This window comes from Oryzias latipes, chromosome 3, assembly GCF_053564925.1.
Source record: "Oryzias latipes strain Hd-rR chromosome 3, Olatipes_Hd-rR_3.1".
Taxonomy (NCBI): Eukaryota; Metazoa; Chordata; class Actinopteri; order Beloniformes; family Adrianichthyidae; genus Oryzias; species Oryzias latipes.
The window spans coordinates 2,933,090-2,954,691 of NC_136239.1; the positions used below are offsets into that span (position 1 = coordinate 2,933,090).

The 21,602-nt window shown below is 44.7% G+C and overlaps 1 protein-coding gene across 15 annotated transcripts in view; it reads left to right on the forward strand.

The window, feature by feature from the left end:
• Window positions 1-6,358: 6,358 nt before the first annotated feature.
• Window positions 6,359-21,602, forward strand: part of LOC101159565 (serine/threonine-protein kinase BRSK2) — a 129,525-nt gene continuing 114,281 nt past the window's right edge. For 14 of the 15 annotated variants that reach the window (XM_078944936.1, XM_078944937.1, XM_078944942.1 and 11 more), the window contains exon 1: window positions 6,359-6,828. In XM_078944936.1, coding sequence (XP_078801062.1) covers window positions 6,735-6,828 — 94 coding nt within the window. In that variant the 5' untranslated portion in view covers window positions 6,359-6,734. Of the gene's footprint in view, window positions 6,829-7,770; window positions 7,905-21,602 lie in introns of those variants that run through there. The other variant, XM_078944941.1, reaches the window with a different exon arrangement.

The following is a 21,602-nucleotide window of genomic DNA, read 5'->3' on the forward strand; positions in this document are numbered from 1 at the left end:
TGCAGATGTGGTCTGTTAGCGGTTTCTGTAGCTACTGATGATGGTGAGGGCCAAACAACGGAGACTTCACTAGACATTTCAATAAACCCCCTTCAAATGCCTTTCAGATTTATTGGGATTGGTTTAATTCGATTGTAAAATAAATGTGCTTATGGGTAGAGACGGGGCTGATTCTGGGTTATCTTGGTCATGCTGTTGTGGTCCCTGTAATCAGAAAACCATGACCTTTGCCCTGAGACAGGCGTTGGCAACCCCTCAACCTCCCTCATGATGAAGCTGATGCAGGAGATGGATCAATAATTTATGGAGGTTTTAAAAATATTCCCACAACATTTAACACATGTACAAGTAAAAAACTGTAGGACAGGACAGTGGATTTAGGGTGAAAGTGGGTCCAGAGTTTGCTCCGTCCACCTCAAACAAAGTAAAATAAAAGTTATTTTGAGTCTGCCTGTGACTCCACCTACCTCCTAATTAGGCCTGGACAATAAATCGCAAATTTATCGATATCATCGCACAAGTTGGCGAAAATTGCAATGAATGGTAACCTTAAATGTGCTAAAACTGTCTAATGGCAATTTGTGGAAGCGATTCTGTAGCATATTTAAAAATAAAAGTCAAAACCAGAAATGTTTTTTCATTTTCAAAATGAAGCTTCATTTTTTGACTCAAAATTTAAATGAAAAAGCAATCCTTCAAAATACTTTTTCATTTTTTCCTTCAACACTGCGTATTCTGTCACTTAATTGAAATGATAATGAAAATGGTATTTCACATTTCATTTTCAAAAAGTTCTCTGGTAAATGTGTAGCATAATTCATTTAGAAATGTCTAAATTGACAATTAAAATGGATTAACAGAAATGCTTTTTCATTTTCAAAATGAAGATGCATCAAATGACTCAAAATTAAATTGAAAAAGCAATCCTTCAAGAAGCTTTTTCAATTCTACTTAAAAACCGCTTATTCTGTGTCCTAATTAAAACGAAAATGCAAAGAGGGGATTGGATTTTCATTTTAACATCCACCCTGCGAATAGTGTCACATTATTCAATTCGACTTAGCATTTCCAGAAGGGAGGCGGGGCGATGACGTCACTGCTTCCTCCGTGTGTCCATCTGCTAACAGACTCATGCTAGGAGCAGTGCAGCTTTGTGTTAGCGACAGAGAAGACGGCTTTGTGATGGTTGTGAACTTCTGATGAGTTTACACAGCTTCTCAGGACTCCGTAGCAGCATTTCCTCCTTCTGCGGTCCTCCTTCTGACGCACCGCGGACAGGCTTTTTTTCTTCGGACCGGCAGCTGCCTTCGCATAGCGGAGGGCGAAGCTCCCGATCGCCGAAGGCGGAAATGCTGCTGCGATGTGAGAAACTAAACCATCATATGAATTTGTGTTTCCAGTGGTGTCCTGAACTAAAAACAGGATGATGTAATTCCCACACTCCCTCCCACTACTTTACAGCCTCTCACAATCCCAGCCTTACATTAGCGGTTCAACAAAAATGGCGAGCAATATTGGAGCTATCCAGTCGTCCAGTTTAGATCCAGATTCCAGCTCAGACTAGGAAAACAAAGACGTTCATGGATCTATGGATGCATCAGAATGGAGCAGAGCAGGGAGGCTGTGGCCCCACCTGGTGTATTTCCTATGGCACGAACATGATCCTTTTTAAACAAAGACGTTTTGTTTATCTGCTCTTGATTCACAACGATTATAATAAAGAAATACTCTGAAATGCAATCATCAGAAAAAGGCCACAAAAGATGGTAAAAACACCAAAAACACAGTTTTTATCTGAGTAAGTCTTTAGTAATTAGAAGAAACTAAGTCACCCTTTTTTTTCAGACACAAGATGTGATTATTCAAAATAGGAAATGGCTCCCTTTGAAACCTGCCTCTAGTGGTCATTTGAGAAACTACGACATTTGGCATCTTTGCAGTGGACATACGAGATAGTTTATCATGAACAACTAATTATCTGGGCAAAGAACCCCATTTGAAGGAACGTAAGTTCATCGGCTCTGAACCACAGCAGCACAATGGAAAGAAGTGAAGTGGAGTCAAACAGCCAGACAAAAGGAGGCCCAGATCTTCCCAATGACTGCTGGACATGCGCTCAGTGGCTTTCATCTGAAGCCTGCAGGTGGGTCACTTCACTGCTTATGCAACACACATATTCGTCTGCCGTCGACGCTCCCCTGGGATTCATGTTCCACTGCAGTAAATCTGCAGCATCTTCTGTTGTCTTTGGTCAATAAAACCAAACCAAACCGGAGTGTTGAAGTGCTATAAAACTGACCCGCGGACCTGGACTTTAATGAAAAAAGCAAAGCTGCTGCTGACATTTGAAAAAGAGCGGTTCAGCTGAAGGTAAGTTGAAGATCGATGGAAGCACGGGGGGATTTATGTGCTTCAACTCTCTCTGCTGTCTGGCTTTTTCCTTCCAGGGCGGGAGCACAGAACTTTCTCTGATGGAAATCGATAACCCGCTCCTTGGTTCTTGAAGCTTTCAGAACAAGGAAGGGGCCAAATGATGCCGTGACGTGGAAACTGTAGCCTGGTTCTATGTGGCTTTAATAAAGCTTCTGTGGGATCTTTGGTGAAAAGGCTGGACGGATTTGCACACATATGAACAGACGAGCGCCTGCCTTTCCTGTTGCTGGGATCTCAGCAAGTGATTAAAAGGTTAATAAAAACAATAATAACACTACAATAACACTACAATAACAGAAGTCTCATGTTGAATTAAATGCCATCCATCCATCCATCCATCCATCCATCCATCCATCCATCCGTCCGTCCGTCCGTCCGTCCATCCGGGAGCAGCAGTCTAGGCAAAGAATTAGACTGCAGGCTTCCAATTTAACATGACTGTCCAATTTAAAACCTAAGTAAGAAGCAGTTGGCTTTAAAAAGGCCGTCAAAGAACCCAAATCCACTGGGGACGGTCCACTGAAATCATTCGGACCAAAAACTCAAACCTTCAGTCTTTAATGTCCCGAAGACACAACAAGAGCTGCTTCATCCTTCTTTTTTAAAGATTGTGAGAAAGTTCATTAAAAGCATCATGCAGCGCTTCAGTAAACCTTTGGAATCCTTTAGTAGCAATGATGATCGTATGTAATTCATTTATCATTTTAAAAGAGAGACCCACTCTGATAAAAAAAAACATGTTTTTGGTGTTTTCAACATGTGCTTGTGGCTTTTTTCTGATGATGGAGGACAAATATAAAGAAAATTAATCTGGAATTTGCATGTCTGAGTATTCCTTTATCAATTTCGTTTGTATCAGGAGATCGCTTTTGGGACAGAAAACATGCTGGGCGATAGACGACTTCATCCATTCGTCCGAGCTGGAATCTGGATCTAATCTGTACGGCGTGATAATTCCCATAATGCTCAGCATTTTTGTTTCACCGCTAATGTTAGCGCGGGGGTTGTGAAGGGCTGTAGGCTAGCGGGAGAGCGTAACCAGATGGGTGATGGGAAGTGGGGTTTCACTGCCCCAGTGCTCCCGCCCACGACTCAGAGGTGACTTTCTGATGACCTCCTGCTGCTCTGCAGAAACTATGTCCTAGAAAACGACAGGCTTTTGGTTTTGGGAAAGCAACGACATCATCATAATTCAAACAAAGACCCCTTGTTCTCTCGCGTTATTGCGGTTAATATTGCGGTCTCACTGTTTTGAATGCCTTTTTCTCTCCCTCTTTCTGCAGCACATTGTGTTCTGGCTCCTGATTGGCTGTAGATCCGTGTCACTCAGTCTCCTCACTGCCGTGTCTCCTGCACAGAATGAATGCCTTCAGTTTGCCAGATCCACAGAAATCTTCCACGGCGATCAGATCTTTGTTGAATCTGGAAAACTGGACGTATTTCTCTACGAAGGTCTGAACTTTGGGAGTTTAAACAAGACTGTTCAAATGTTCATGTCTGTCTGAGAAAAGTGGAGAAAGCGTGTAGTTGTAGTTTTACTGCCTTGACACTTCTGTATTACTTCTTTGCAGATTGCACCTATTGCGGGTTATTTATGGAACGTACCCCCACAATAACACCTGATCAAAACAAAAGATGAGTGGACGTGGGTTTTAACACAAGCCAATTTCTTAATTATTATTTGCCTATATATTTCAGAGGCAGACAGTATTTTGGAACTAGGCTGCTGTACTTTTACTGGGAGTGAATTTTTATGAACTAATTTGTGTCTGAAGCTCTCTAGTGTTTTCCTGGTGAATTAAGATCAGTCATCTCTGTTTTCAAAGCAGCTTCAAGGTCAATATGAAGGTGTTGCAACAGGCTCTAATGGTCGTCATTCTACCAACCAAAACCTTGTAAGCGTTCCAAAAACCCGCTAAGACGAGAGCAGATCTGTCATTTCCAGCCGTTGCTCGTCGTCTTTGGAGCTCCTCCCATTGTCGTTGTGTCAGGTTGACTCTGTTGACTGTTTTAAATTTGAGGTCAAGACGTTTTTTTTCAGGAGAGCTTTTAGTTGACTTTTGTCTTTGCCTTACTACGTTATTGTATTTTTTACTTCTCTGTATTTTGATTTGATGTGATGCTCCTTTTGTAAAGCACTCTGGGATTCTCTCTGGGAAACGTGCGATAGAAATACAGATATTTTATTCTATTTATGTGTAGTCAGACGCTCAGGAGTTTCCTGCAGGGTTTCCAGTCCTACAGCACGACTGCTTTTTGCTCTCTTGTTTGGACGCCCCACAGCAGGACCCGGGCTGACGGGCGGCACAGTCACTCTGAAAGGACTCGTGTCTGTCATCTCACCCTCCACTCTCTGCGGTCGGCCCGCTTCTCTCCCGGTAATTACCAGGTCATGATTTGGAGAAAAGCTGAGCAGAAGTCCCAGTGTGGTTAAGCAAAGCCTCCTCCTCCACACACACACAACACACATTCGTCTTTGTTACAGACATGGATGTTGTGCGAATGTTGGGGGAGGTTGGAGGGAGACAGAGGGAGAGGTGGGAGGGACGATGGGAGGAGCCGGAGGGGCCATCTGCTGGGGGCCAGCAGGTTTTTGTTGTGATGGAGTGATGAGACTGATAGATGGTGGTTGTCACCTACTGCTGGTTTAATCAAGTGAAAGTGTCACAGCATGTAATCCACACACACACCCACACACGCACACACACACATCAGAATCAGTCAAAAATCCTACAAAGTAAAGTGCAGAGAGTATGGCCACATATGGAGAAAACGTTGGATGATATTTTCATGTTTTTATTTAAATGATATTCATTTAAAAAAACCGGAAGTAGAAAGTTTTCAGAGGATCTGACTTTCATCCTCCTCTGGCTTCGCGACCTGATTTAGGTTTGGAAACACAAGAGACTGAAAAGAAGGAAAAGAAGTGCGCATGCGTGATCCCTCACTAAAGCGGCTGCATCAAGCCGACACTGCAGCGGAAATTAAAACAATCGCCTTTCAAAATAAAACGTCTACTTCTTGTGAAAAACTATTGTCTCAGTTTGACAAACTTTTCAGTCAAACTGGAACAATGGCCAGTTTGACAGGTTGAAGAAAAGTTAGTTTAAAATATTTATTGTTGCAAAAATGTTCTCATTGTGAGTCACTTTTATACATTTTTTTGTTTTTGTTTTGTGTTTGGTTTCTGTTCAGGTTAAACCGTAATGTTCAGAGTCTGGATTTCAGTGTGATATGATTCAATCCTCTTCCTGTAACTCATTTTTCCTGTTTGTGGGGTTTGGCAATTTATGGATTAATTGATGCGTTCCTATACAAATCCAAACCTCTTGGACTCGTTAAGGGAAGCATCACTCCAATCAAAATGTCTTGGGATTCATTTACAGTTCCTATTTTTTCTCTTAAAGCAGACAAACAAACAGACACTTGAACCCCCCACCCGACCCCACCCCAGAAAAACGGAAATGTTTTCTCAAAAAAGTTACTGGACATCAAAGATGGTTCAACAGTTTTCCTTCCTCAGATTTTGTTTGTACGGAAACTTGGAGAGGTCCGCTTTAAAAATCGATTTCGATATTAGCATCTTCCTTTTTAGCAAAAATAAATAATAATTGGATCATTAATTAGGTCTGCTGATTGATTTAATGTTTCTTAACCAAGTATGTTTTTTTTAGAAATCACACCAGGTAAAGGTTTGAAATAGGGAAAAAAATCAAATACAATTTTAAAAAGTTCAATTTTTTAATTCATGAATAAAGGGGAAATATTACTGTTTAATTTAGTCGTAGAGTAATAAAAACACATCTTAAATATTTTTGCTGTATTTTAATGTCACGGTTCTTCTGACTAACTCGGTTTTTGTGATTTTTCCAGACGTTTTGGTGTCAGGTTTGGCCTGATGGGCATTTATTTTGAAGGTCCCCCCGGAAGTGTGCGTCAGCGCAGCCCGGGGTGCCGCAGGCTGCTGGACCTACCGGCAGCGGCAGCAGCAGCAGCGGTAGATGCTGTCCCATCACCAGATCCCACCCATCGGGGCCGCCGCGCTCCGCTCCTCTGGCGCCCGCACCATGACTCCCGCATCCCGCCCCGCAGTCTGAGCCGCTCCAGTCCTAGGACCCGCGGTGTCTGTCGCGCGCATCCAGCTCACCTGCACGAGCATCCAGAGCACCCGCTAGACGTGAACGGCGACCGAGGCGAACTCCACCACCGCGCCGCGCCGCGGAGCTGCGCTTTTCGTCGCAGAGAGAGAGGCGTCCCGCCGCACAGCGCCACGCACGGTCCCCACCGCGCCGCGCCGCAACATGTCATCCACGGGCAAGGACTCGAACAGCGGGCATTACGCCAACTATGTGGGACCGTACCGCCTGGAGAAAACGCTGGGCAAAGGACAGACAGGTGAGTGAGTCTCCGGAGGCGCGCGGCGGCGCCGGGATCCCGCGCGCAGCGCCGGCGGTGCGGGGATCCGGAGGCGGGGAGAAGCCTGGCGGATGCGGATGTTTTGGTGCAGGGGGGGTGTGGGGGGGGGGGTGTGTGGGGTAAAGGAACAGTTTTTGGGGTGGAGGATGAAGGGCTGCTCTTCTGCTGATGATGATGAGGATGAGGAGGAGGAGGAGGAGGAGGAGGATGGTGGTGCTGATGATGGCTGTGCGCCTTTAATCGTTGTTGTCAGGCAGACGGAGCAGCGCGAGGAGGAGACTTTTCTGCTGTACTCTCATCGGCCTCTGCAGGAGATGCTGCGCGCGTGCATCCACGCACGCACGGTGCCGCAGCTCTTTCTTTAGTGGTGAAGGCATTTTTTTGGTGTGTGCCTGGACTTTTTTCGTTTTGGGCTTCAGGGAGGAGGGACCTGCAGTGAGGAGGCTGCCCGCTGGGGAATCAGAGTTCTCCCTGATTCTGAAACCTCTTGGATCACTGATCCAAGAGGTTTCAGAATTAGGGAAGCCTCTGGGATCGGTGGTCCAGGTCCAGCACAGTCAATTCCAAACTCCTTTGTGGTAGAAGTCTGCTCTGATTTCTCCTTCATGTTCTTCCAAAAACACCAGCATTTAGTCACAGACCGCTTATGTAACCTGCTGATGTTCCATCATGTGGCTGCTGCTGCTGCTGCTGCTGCTGCTGCTGTCATCTGGAAGCCCTCAAAGTCGTTGAGAATGTCAAAGAATTAGAATCCTTTGGAGAACTTTCTTAACTTTTGGTGCTTTTAGGATGCAGCTCCTCCAGAACTGTTCTGAACCTGCTGGGCTGTGACGGTTTCAAATCGGACCCGCTTTTACGGCGGGGAGTCCTTCCTCGTGGTTTCCGAGGAGCTTTTTTTCCCGCTGGAAACAGCCTCCTCCTCGGGATGGCTGGAAGGAATTGTGGCGGGAAGGAGGTCCTGGTGTTCGGCCACGGTGCTGTGCTCTCTGGTGAGCGTTGGCGTGGAGAAGCGTCTGCTCGCTGAGGACTTTTGGATGTCTGTGCCCCCCACAGAGGTGAAAACACATTTGAACAAAGAGCTTCTGTTGCTGCTCTTCCTTCCATGATCTAACCATTCACATATTTCACATTTTATATCCACTTTTCTTCATTTAAAATGGGCTGAAAATTCCGAAGGATTTTCAGCGAACAAGCAGTTTTTGCTGATTTGCTGTTTTGGACCGACTCAGGTGTCAGCAGCTCTCTTTTTGCTCACTTTCTATGAAGGAAATCCAGTTCAAAGACACAGAAATACAGAAATGTCTCATATGGAATCATGTTTGTGCCATTTTTCCAAGCGCTTTGCTCAGTGTTTTGAGGGTAAAACAAACAAAAAAAGATTGAAAAAAGACGTGCAAACTAAAGAATTTTCACATTCTCCTCTGCGCTCGGATCAGAGCAAAGACATGTTTCCAAACTAGAATTTCTGACCAATCAGCATCAACCTTCACATCCATGTCTGTGATCGATGCTCACTAGATTGGCGAATATAGACCACAATGCATTGCGTCAGAACAATTTTTACTAAAAAAATGTATTGAAATGTATTTTCTTTAATAAACCATCAAGGTTTTTATCTTCAGAGTACAGGCGACTTTTAAATAATCGTCACAAAACATTCATATCTAAATTTAATTTTATGAAATCGATGACATCATATCCGCTGTTAAAAAAAGAAAAGAAAAGAATTATGAGCGTGGTGTCTGAACTGCTTTTAATTTTCAGCACTATTTTAGTTTTTTTAGTAGTTATGGGTTAGGGCGGGAATTCGCCAATGTGCCAAAACAATCTTATGTCAGCTTGAAGTATTTAACCAATGAAATAAATCCATTTATGCATTGGACCAATCAGATGGAGCCCTTCACGTTGTTGACCAATCAGATGGAGCCCTTTGATGTTAGATGCTGGCCTCCTATGTAGACGAGGGTCATTTCACGTGTAATATAACTTATATCGACTCTTATTTAACCTGTTGCAGTGAAAAGGAAATGATGTTTTTAGTTGTTTTGCTATTTGTTCATGTTCTATCGTCATCGCAATATTGATTATTAATATGGCAAAGTGCGTGTTTTCCTCATTTGGTGCAGACTTAGCACACATATTTAGGTTTGAAGTGCAAAATAATGTTTTGGAGCACACACAAAAATGTTAAAGTTTTACAGTGCAGTGAGGAAGAATGAGACAAAAATCCCTCCAAATGTCACAAAGCCAGGTGTGTGACAGAGGATGGGACTTTGACTTTAACCACAGGTATGACCTGACAAGAAGAAAAAGAAAAAGGTTTTTACTGGAGATTTTTCACAATAAAGTTGAAAGATGAGAAAAGTGTGATGACCCAGAATTCTGTGGCATCATTTACACGTGAACCTGCAGACATGGAAAGAGTCTGCTCTGTGTGGAAATGTGTGTGTGTGTCAGGCGATTAAAGCTTTGTTTGCTAAGGAGCTGTTTGGAATTGGTGGTTAGTTAGCTATTGCTGGAAGCTCTGGCTCCGTCCGCTCCGGTTGGGTGACCCAGCTTCAGCCGGAGCTGCGCCTTCGTGCGTCTGCGTTGATGTGTGTGCGTGCGGCGCTGAAGCCCTTCATTCTTCTTAGCAGGGCTTTCCCAGGCTTCACGCCGTGCTCCACTTCTGAATGCTGGCCAGCGGTTTCTGCCGTTGCCATGGTTTCCGCTCTCCTCCGGGGGGGGACAAAGGCTCCTCTCTTCGCTCCCTGACGGCCGTCTTTTCCGCTTTTTGTCGTCACCTCAGTCTCACACTGGATGCTGGGCCGTCTGACCCGACGTGTCACAGAGGAAACTGGCAGAAACGGGGCGCGGGGGGGCTGCTGAACGTGTGAACATCCACCTTTCCACCTGTGACTCCCCCCCCAAAAAAAAACCATTCAAATCTTTGTCCTGCAGCGTCTGAGTCGTTTCTGATTCTATCGCAATTGGCAGCATTTCCACCAAAACTACAATCTGGATCAACATCCAAAACTGCTTTTATTTGATTTTATTTCTTTATTATTTTATATTTTTTGTAATTCTTTTTCTTTTGTATGTTTTTTTAAAACATTATCTTATTTATTTTTTAATAAAAAACCCCACTTTGATTGCAAAAACACACAAGCAGACAGCTGGGGGCCAAGGATCAGGAAGCAGTGGTAATAATGGAAGGTATCAGCAGCGGTTCCACCTGTGGCTCACACTGATCTCCAGGTGTTTCCCTCAGAAAAATCCCATTATTGCTTTCGGGTTTTGCAGTGAGGCTTCAGTTGAAGACACACAGAAACCAAAAGGCGCTTCTCTTCATTTTTGATGAACGTTCCCTCACATTCACTCCAACTCTGTGTTGTGCCTCGTCCCTCCCTCCTTTGGTCTGCCCGTCTTCTCTGTGCTTTAAATCCGTCTGATCTCCTTATCTACAGCGAGCGTGGCGGCTTCAAGAAGTCAGGGAGGGGCTCAGAAGAAGAAGAAGAACCCACAGAATAAAGGAACTAAACAGTTCTGTGAAACAAAAAGCTGGTTAGCTGTAAACTATTTCAGAAAATGCTAAGAACAGGAGACTCAAACTGCTGAAATTCCAGCCTTTAGTCCTGCAGGTGTTGATGACTGATGGACCCACTCTAATGAAAATGGTGTTTCTGCTGTCTTTAACATCTTCTTGTGGCCTTTTTGGTCCAGGAGCGTCTTCGGTTTCCTCGTCCAAGCTGGAATCTGGATCCAAACTGTAAGGCCGGATACCTAATGTTAGGTTGAGGGGCTGTAAGCTAGCAGGAGAGATTGTAAACAGAGACCTCTCAACAATGTGGAAGGAGGGGGGGGGGGGTTGCCACCCACATCTCCGAGGTGAATTTCTAATGAACTTCTGCTGCTCCGCAGAAACTATGTCCTAGAAAACAACACAGATTTTTTTTATTTGAGCTAAAAATGGGATAATTGTAATTAAAAGTGGGAAAATGTTGAACATATTTCCGAGGATGATCTGAGACTTTAAAGGCAGATGCATTAGTGATGCTGTGGACAAACCTTCTGCAGAAGGAACAAGTCATTGTTGACTCATCAGGCTGTAGCACAAAAGTGGAGCGTCATGCCAAAGAAAACTTCTATGAAAAAAGAGAAGCAGTTTGAACTTTCTAGCATTAAACTGAGGAGACATTTAGTGGTTAACTGAAGTCATGACAACCATCTGGGGGCGTCACCTAAGCACCAGCGCCTGTTTAATGCAGAAACGGAGACTTTGGAGTCTTCAGCTTTACTTCGTTTGACTGATATAGTGTTTTATTTATGACCTTATTAGTGCATGTCATTATCACTCAGAAAGCCTCCTTTAGGAAAAAGCCCTTCTGGCTGTTCAGATGAAGAGAAATCCAAGAAACGAGAGGAAGATGGAGGCGTGGAAGGCTTGGCGTTGCTGTTTGAATCTAGTCTCACGTTTGCTGGAACTTTTCTGGATAACAGGGTTTGGGCTGACATGGATTCAGAATGTAGATCATTGAACACTTTCTGTGCTGAAAGAACCAAAAAGACGGAGACGTTTGAATTTGACAAAGAAAAGCTGGAAGCAGCATTTAAAGGTGACGTGTTTTCTGGGTCCCTTTGCTCCTCCTCCTCCTCCTCCTCCTGTGATGGAGCTTTCATGAGGCAGAAACGCCGCCTCTGACGTGGACGTTTGGGGCTCATGAGGGCAGAAGACGGGTTTGTTGGGAGGCAACAAAGGGAAGAGATGCAGGATGATTGTGTGTCTGCTGAGAAGGAAAACCGTCCGAGCAGCACATATGGACGGCTGAGGAGCCCGTCCTCGCTCCGACCGTCCTGCTGCTCGGATCCTGACGGCCGCCGCCGCCGTGTGCGTTATTGACATGGAGACTACCGAGGATGTGTGCGCGCACAGATGGCTGCCTCCAGGAGGCTGAAATACGGCTGCATTATCAGCAGGCTGCAGGTGGTGGAGCGCCATCACTCTGCCCCCATGTGAATGCAGAAGTTTACAGCCAGAATGAAACACTCGCAGGAGGTTTTCCCCTTTTGTAGTCCTTCAGCTTCCTTCATTTGGATGCATGAAGGTGGAACCGCACACCTCACATTTCTGCTGCCTCATTTCCATCTAGAGAGGATAAAAAAACATCAGCATCCTCTGAAAATGCCAGCAGGCTGCTGAACACCCAGACGCTGAGAATCCATCCAGACGCTCCTGAGATGAGATCGTGTGTGAGGACTCATCCATCTTTGAGTGTCTGCAGGAATGAAAGCAGCAGGTTTTTGACGGGAGTCCTTCTGACTTCAGGCTCGTTAAAGTCGATTTTTGCTTCACTTCAGTTGAACTTGTTTGAACAGAGTTCAGCAGTGAGACACACAGAACGTCTGCAAACCGCAAAAGGCCGCAAAAGGCGAGTGTCTGCGATGCATTGAACCCCTTTCCACACAGAAAGGTCCCCCAGCCGGGACTTGAACCTGCGCCACTGAACACCTGAGCCGAAACTCCTCCATGCAGAGACGTCCTGCTATAAATGAGGCAGAAAGCCAGCAGAGAACTTTGTAAGTTTTTGCTTTTTAGTCCAGAGTCAATAAAACGACCTTTATTAAACTCCACAGGTTCATCATCAGTTCAGACGCATCGTGTTCAGTGAAGGCAAACAGAGGTTTGAACTTGGGATGGGGGGGGTCAACCAAGCAGGACCCGGTAAGGAGCCCCAACATGCTCTTCTGGTTCCAGGCTCCTCCTCCCCGGTGGAGGCGCGTCTCCTGGTTTCCCCAAACTTCCATCACGGAGTCCCGGCTCTGAGGAGGAAGGTGGACTGAATTAAAGTGAAAAAAATGAGGAATTTCCATGAGAAATGCTTGTTTGGAACAAGAGACGAGCAGCGGGAGGAAGAGGAGGAGGAAGAGGAGGAGGAGGGGTCTTTGGATTGGCTTTCTGTCTGCCTGCAACTCTGCCTCTCTGCCAGGAGGTCATCAAACTTGTGCTGGGTGGGTGTTAAACCCCCCGCATTGTCCTCCGTCCTGTCTCTCTGAGTCCTTTCGGCTTTCTCCTGCCTCTTCCCTCTCCTTCACCTTCCCATCTGAGGGTTCGGTTTCCACGGCAACCACGGCGGAATGCTCTTTTGTGGCTGCTTGGAGGTACACTCACTCCACATCTCCGCGTCTCCCACGTCTCCTTTCTGAGCCCCAGAAGGGGGGAGGCGGGTGTTTCGCTCGAGCCATTAAACAATGACTGAGAGCTCCCCCCACCCCCTCACATCGCTCACGTCCTCCGCTCCATCACTCTGCTCCTCGGCTGCGGTGGAGCTCCTCAGCCTGCAGCTCGCCGCTGCCTGCTTCCCCGCTGCCTGAATGAGTCATCATTGAGAGGCGGCAGCCTTTCCATCTTCCAAACCCGGCTAATGCTTCTCAGTCCGCCAGATTACCCCCAGCTTTATGTCGCAGGACGCGTTCCAGCTATCTCTGCTGAGCTGAAGCTGCGAGAGGAATCACAGAGAAATGACAAATAAAGCTGTGGAGCTGCTGGATGGGGTTTTGTTTTTTCATGTTGGGAATCTGCTCCAAGTCTGACTGGAGTCTTCTGCTTTCTGCTCCCACATTTGAGGTGCGGGAGGAACCTCAGCTCTGAAAGGAGGAGCAGAACTCCAAGTACAGGAAGGAAAACACTTTCTCCTCCTGTGAGGAGCTCCCAGACTCCTCTTATTCACACCTCCATCCTCCCATCAGCTGCTCCTTGTCCTGGATCAGCGTGCTCCCCGCAGACTGCCGCTCCTGAAATATTCATGGCAGCTGGATCTCCTTCTTATTTCCCCTCAACATTCTCCCGGGACAGGGACATAAAAGTGCCACCGGCCCTCATATGACAGCAGATTTAAGGCGGCACACAATTACGGTGGGAGCATTTCACTGCAAGCCTGCTCTGTGGCCCAGTGGAAGAGTGTCTGCCTTCAGATCCGTTTGATTCCATGGTAGGTCATACTCAAGGCAGAAAGGGGATGAAAGGCTGGATTGGGGGAACAAATCAGACGCTGGTTTCCAGTGGCGGCTGTGCCAGCAGCTCTTCCTGTGGACCAGTCAAACCTGGAAAAATGTTGCCATAAATTCTGGCGAAAACCGTCTCTGAGCTGGAATTACAGAAAGATCTGACATATTGACTCATGTTGCTAGTTCAGCTGTTCTTGCAGCAGCTTTGGATTCCACCTTGATTTGGTACTTTCCTAACTGAGCCAAATGGGTTTTTAGAGAGGAAACCTGAAGAATGAAGGACTATTTTCCTGGCCCAAACTTTCAGACTTGCTTCTTTTTTTGGTGCTTGTGCTTGACGAGCGGCAGCGTCTTCCACATTTCTGCCCTCTGAAGCAGCTCTTCCTCCGATCCAAAGCAGATCTGGAGAGCGCCGCTCGTCCCTACAGCCATTGGAATGGAGCAGCTCTCATATATGGAAATAGGAACGTTGTATTTGCTGTCTAAGAGCTGGAGGTGCAGCATCACCGTCAGCACCCGCCGGCGTGAGGACACGGCCAAGGCCGAACCGACCTCCTCGGGTTGAGAGCGAATTACCGCCTGAACGGCGGGAGTTTAATTATCTGAAGGTGTCGTTGGTGAGCGGCGCTGGAACAGAGTAACAGACAGCGAGGCAGGACGCTTTTGTCACTGAGCACAGCCGACAGCCGTCCAAACGCCTCCCTGTGGTCCGACGTCTGTGACCTTTCAGAGCGTCACGCCTGTCCACATCTGCTGAAGGCAGAGGAGGTCTGGAGGATCTGGAGGGCCCGTTTGAGGAGTTTTGCCAAAATCACGGAGGTTTTCTACCTTCTGCTCAAACTAGGATGAACCTGCAGAATAATGTCCAGTTTCTTCTAAACTGGCATCTTGGCCTCGTCCGGCTGCTGCCGTGGATCTGTATCTGTGCAGTGATCCGTTCAGCCGCTCTGATTGGTTCTTTCTGCATGGAACAGGAAGCTGCTGTGGCTCCTCCATCATGAATCTCATCCACGCTCTTCTGTTCTGCAGCATCAGCGACATGTTGGATGTTTACGAGTTTCACCGTCTGAGATTTACTCCAGTGTTTCTGTCTGCACTGCAAAAACAGGCCCTTTAGGAAAAAAACTCCACAATTCTTTAAAAAACTCCACAATTCTTTAAATAAAATATTTTCTTTCAAACTAAAAAAGCTTTTTACCAAGAATTATTATGTTAGAAAAAACACTCTAGTCACTAAGTCATGTTTTCTCAAGCCAAGTTAATTTTGCTTATGAAAAACTGTCTTGATAAGATTATTTAGACAGATTCTTGCATTCTCCGCTCAAGAACCCATATTTATTGTGTTTCCGAGCGTGTTTCAAACGCCTGGTGTGAACGGGGCCTGAGGCGCATCAAGCGTCAGAGAGAAATCCATCAGTCAGACTCGACACATTATTTTCACAATAACTCTCAAACTTGTTTGCAACACGTTAGGAGCATGAGAACATTCACAGTACTTGTTTATCCCAACCTTGTCTGGAACACGCAAAGACAACGCAGTCCGACACCGCTACATGTTAGCCGTTTATTCACCATCACACCCAAACTTGTTTGAAGAAGACCAGACTGATACCTAAACAGAACACCGCTCAAAATCACCTATACATCCGTAAACACAACCAGGAATAATCCATCTACAACCAGAAATAATCCATCTACAACCAGGAATAAGCCATTAACACAACCGGGAATAATCCATCTACAACCAGGAATAATCCATCTACAACCAGAAATAATCCATCTACAACCAGAAATAATCCAGATACAACCAGAAATAATCCAGATACAACCAGAAATAATCCATCTACAACCAAGAATAATCCATCTACAACCAGAAATAATACATCTACAACCAGAAATAATCTATCTACAACCAGAAATAATCCAGATACAACCAGAAATAATCCATCTACAACCAAGAATAATCCATCTACAACCAGAAATAATCCATCTACAACCAGAAATAATCCATCTACAACCAGAAATAATCCAGATACAACCAGAAATAATCCATCTACAACCAGGAATAATCCATCTACAACCAGGAATAATCCATCTACAACCAGAAATAATCCATCTACAACCAGGAATAATCCAGATACAACCAGGAATAATCCATCTACAACCAGGAATAATCCATCTACAACCAGAAATAATCCATCTACAACCAGGAATAATCCATCTACAACCAGGAATAATCCATCTACAACCAGAAATAATCCATCTACAACCAGAAATAATCCATCTACAACCAGAAATAATCCATCTACAACCAAGAATAATCCATCTACAACCAGGAATAATCCATACAACCAGGAATAATCCATCTACAACCAGGAATAATCCATCTACAACCAGTAATAATCCATCTACAACCAGAAATAATCCATCTACAACCAGAAATAATCCATCTACAACCAGAAATAATCCAGATACAACCAGAAATAATCCATCTACAACCAAGAATAATCCATCTACAACCAGGAATAATCCATCTACAACCAGGAATAATCCATCTACAACCAAAAATAATCTAGATACAACCAGGAATAATCCAGATACAACCAGGAATAATCCATCTACAACCAGAAATAATCCAGATACAACCAGGAATAATCCAGATACAACCAGGAATAATCCAGATACAACCAGGAATAATCCATAAACACAACCAGGAATAATCCATCTACAACCAGGAATAATCCATCTACAACCAGGAATAATCCATCTACAACCAGGAATAATCCATCTACAACCAGGAATAATCCATCTACAACCAGGAATAATCCATCTACAACCAGAAATAATCCATCTACAACCAGGAATAATCCATCTACAACCAGGAATAATCCATCTACAACCAGAAATAATCCATCTACAACCAGAAATAATCCATCTACAACCAGGAATAATCCATCTACAACCAGGAATAATCCATCTACAACCAGGAATAATCCATCTACAACCAGAAATAATCCATCTACAACCAGAAATAATCCATCTACAACCAGAAATAATCCAGATACAACCAGAAATAATCCATCTACAACCAAGAATAATCCATCTACAACCAGGAATAATCCATCTACAACCAGGAATAATCCATCTACAACCAAAAATAATCTAGATACAACCAGGAATAATCCATCTACAACCAGGAATAATCCAGATACAACCAGGAATAATCCATCTACAACCAGGAATAATCCATCTACAACCAGAAATAATCCATCTACAACCAGGAATAATCCATCTACAACCAGGAATAATCCATCTACAACCAGAAATAATCCATCTACAACCAGAAATAATCCATCTACAACCAGAAATAATCCATCTACAACCAAGAATAATCCATCTACAACCAGGAATAATCCATACAACCAGGAATAATCCATCTACAACCAGGAATAATCCATCTACAACCAGTAATAATCCATCTACAACCAGAAATAATCCATCTACAACCAGAAATAATCCATCTACAACCAGAAATAATCCAGATACAACCAGAAATAATCCATCTACAACCAAGAATAATCCATCTACAACCAGGAATAATCCATCTACAACCAGGAATAATCCATCTACAACCAAAAATAATCTAGATACAACCAGGAATAATCCAGATACAACCAGGAATAATCCATCTACAACCAGAAATAATCCAGATACAACCAGGAATAATCCAGATACAACCAGGAATAATCCAGATACAACCAGGAATAATCCATAAACACAACCAGGAATAATCCATCTACAACCAGGAATAATCCATCTACAACCAGGAATAATCCATCTACAACCAGGAATAATCCATCTACAACCAGGAATAATCCATCTACAACCAGGAATAATCCATCTACAACCAGAAATAATCCATCTACAACCAGGAATAATCCATCTACAACCAGGAATAATCCATCTACAACCAGAAATAATCCATCTACAACCAGAAATAATCCATCTACAACCAGGAATAATCCATCTACAACCAGGAATAATCCATCTACAACCAGGAATAATCCATCTACAACCAGAAATAATCCATCTACAACCAGAAATAATCCATCTACAACCAGAAATAATCCAGATACAACCAGAAATAACCCATCTACAACCAAGAATAATCCATCTACAACCAGGAATAATCCATCTACAACCAGGAATAATCCATCTACAACCAAAAATAATCTAGATACAACCAGGAATAATCCAGATACAACCAGGAATAATCCATCTACAACCAGAAATAATCCAGATACAACCAGGAATAATCCAGATACAACCAGGAATAATCCAGATACAACCAGGAATAATCCATAAACACAACCAGGAATAATCCATCTACAACCAGGAATAATCCATCTACAAGGCCCTCCAGATTCAAAGATGTTGTATTTTGATAATAGTGCAGAAAACAAGACATGGCAAACCTGCTTTGATGTCACGTTCAGCCTGCAGTGCATCATGAAAAACTACAAAAACAGACTTTAAATGATCTTTAAGGGACATCGGGACAGGTCAGGCCCTTCTTTTCTCTCTGGTCTGCAGCTACTTTGCTGCATTTGTGGATCAGGAGGAGGAATTGAAGAAGTCCAGGTTCTGCAGTGGATCCTTCAGGACATCTAACCGCTGTGCAGGTGGAGATGCTGAACAGATGAGCTGCATTTAGATGTGTTGACAGGATACTTCTGTCTCTCCTCTCATTGTATTTGTGATGATAGTTTTAAATATTGCAGGTTCTGTACAGTTATAAATAAAGCTGAATAGCTGCACTGAAGATGAACAGGAACTTCCCCCAGGGAGGCTCAGGTGGAGCGCAGGTGAAGCTGAGAGGAACTGGGTGGAGCTGCTACTCCTCCATTATGGGAGGAGTCCGTTTGGTTTGGAAGCCCAGCGCTGGATGAGCTGGAAGAGCGACGGGGTGGTCTGGACCCAGACCCGGATTTGAGTCGGGCTCTGACACACACACTTGTGTCGTCCTGCTGGCCTTAGGGTGTAAAACATGCTCAGCAGAAAAGCGCAGAGCTTAAAATAAAAGTGGTGCATAAAGCAGGAAGCAGCTTCCGCTATATTAGTTCTGAGAATCTTAATTAAGCTAAATGCGTCTCAGAAACGGCCGAAGCAGCAGAGAGCTGCAGCTTAGATGTAATAGATGCCTTTCCTGTTTCCAACCGTCACTCATTGAATGTGCTGTTCTTGTTTACTGACTTTAAGGCTAAAAGAGTCTCTCTGCTGTTTATCTCTGCTTGGAGCAGACGTCCAGTGAGTGGGAGAGCTGACAGGCAAAGGTTTTTAAAGTCCACTCCGTCTAGAAGCTGGTCTGACCTGAACGAGGGTCTCTGTTCTCTTGCAGATGAACTCTGGTGCGGTTCACTTCCAGGTGAACGCAGGCCGACTTTCAACCGGGCAAAGAGAGGAGATGCTGTGAGCTGTGTGTGTTAGAAAGAGAAAAGAAAGGCCCCATCGGGGATCAGAGGGAGGCTTGACCATCTCTGCTGGCTGAAGGTGGTGCAGGAAGCAGAGATGGTCAGAGGACTGGCAGGAATAGCTGCTTTTCAGTGTCCTGCTTCTTTCTGTGCTGGTCCGGACTCAAATGAAGAGCTGTTGGAACTGCAGGATTCTTCCGCTTTGATCTGTTCGGTCTTTGCTGCTAACCTTAAAGACCCACTCCAATGAAAACAGTGCTTTGAGGGTTTTTAACATGTTTTTCTAGCATTTTTCTAATGCTGGAGGACAGATATAAAGACAACAAAACTCAAACTTGCATGTGTTTATTCAAATCATTGTGAATCAACAAAAAGATGCTTTTGGAAAAAGTTTGTATTTGTGACATAGAAAATACTCCGGGTTGGCCACAAGCTTCCTGCTCCGAACTCTCCGCAACAGGGGGGGGGGGACTGCTTTGATTTCCCATCATCCCTTTGTTTAAACTCTCTCTTGCTAGTTTACAGCCCCTCACAACCCCAAACTGTCCAGATGTACAGTTTAGATCCGGATTCCAGCTCAGGCCAGGAAAACAAAGACGTTCATGGATCCATGGATGCATCAGAATGGAGCAGAGCAGGAAGCTTTGGCCCTCCGATTGTAGCAGCTACGTCACTGTTAAAAGCTTTTTCAAACAACCAATAGATTGAAGAAATACTTATAAGTGCAGTTTTAATCTTAGTTTTCTTTATGTCCCACATCATGAGAAAAATGTCACAAGAACATGTTAAAAACGCCAGAAACACCATTTTTACCGAGGTGCGTCTCTAACCCTGAAAGAGTTATAAGTAGCAGCATTTCTAAGTGATCTCCTGTTTGCCATACTGACCAATCCCAGCCGAGCAGCCGTGCATGACCAGCTACTAAAATTGCAGCAAACACAGGAAGTGGTGCTGCTCTTTATCTGCAGTCCGCTCCCTGTTTCCGTCCCACCTGAAGTCTTTACATGCCGTCGGAATCACCTGAAATCCGTTGGCGGTCTCAGTCTGCAGGTGCTTACATGGAGCTATCCGTGGTGGAGGGCCGACCGGTGATGGAGTTGCTCCTCACTACCTGCAGAAATGCAGCAGAAATGTGTCTTTTGTCCTTCACTGAAACTCTCCTCCTTTCTCTAAAGCAATCTGGACTTTTCCTGTGAGTCAGCACTCGCGCTTTCCTGGAGTGAAGTGGAGGCAAATTTCCATTTGAAGAGCAGCTTTACTTCCCTGCCTGCCGCCTTCCAAAGCTGCAGCTCATTTCGAAGCAATATGAAGTTTGAGATCTTTCATAATAGATAAATAAACGCGCCTGCCTTCATCCCTGAAAGCCCTGACTGCAGCATGACGAGGTGACCGAGCGGCGCTGCCTTCAAGGACACGGTCATGGATGGGAAGTCCAGTCAGGCACCAAAACCTAATGACTTTTTTTCAGTTTGCTCATTACCCATGAGCACTGGGGGTGGGCTGCGGCATTGCGCTCTTCTCACTTGTCATTGATGTCCGTTTGAGTCCAATTGACGCCCCTGAAATCCGTCCAATCAGGTGACACAATCAGAAAGTGGGACAAACACATCCCACCTCGGGCTTCGGGGGAAGCCTGTGCACGTGCGCTGTACCGAGCAGGTTCCCAGGTGTATGCCGGGCAACCTTCAGTGCGGCTAAAGTGCTGCAATACAGCAAAGGCAACCTCAATGCAGCAAACACACCAACCTCCTGACTGTGAGTCTAAAGAAACCAAAGCACCTCTTTGTCATTGAGCCAATGTGCTGCGCTCAGCGGGGGGCTGGAAGCCAGAGGGAGTTGAGTGGACTTCCACTTCCAAACTCATCGGCCGTGAAAGTGAGCACGTCGTGTTCGGGTGGAACTGAAAAAACAGACGTTGAACTGCAATGATATTCAGGCAGGAATGGTTCTGGTTCTGGTTCTGGCAGGATGTTCAGGCTCCAACTATGGTCTGTCTACAACCTGTTTTTGACACAGCGTCATCAAGACAATCACTGCTAACTTGGTAGAGTTCAGAAGCTGTGGGTTAGCGGTGCGAAAGGGATTAAAGACTGCCGATCGACCGTTAGAACAGTGGATCTTTTTAATAATTATAAATGATTGCATGGATTAAAAAACTCAAATATTTATTCATTAAAGTTTCATTTTAAAGACAATATTTATGTATTTAATATATTTAAATAAATATTTCAGAGTTCACTTTTTACTTAAATGTGTCTTTCCCATTGACTGCATATGAAAACTGGACTAGGTGACCCC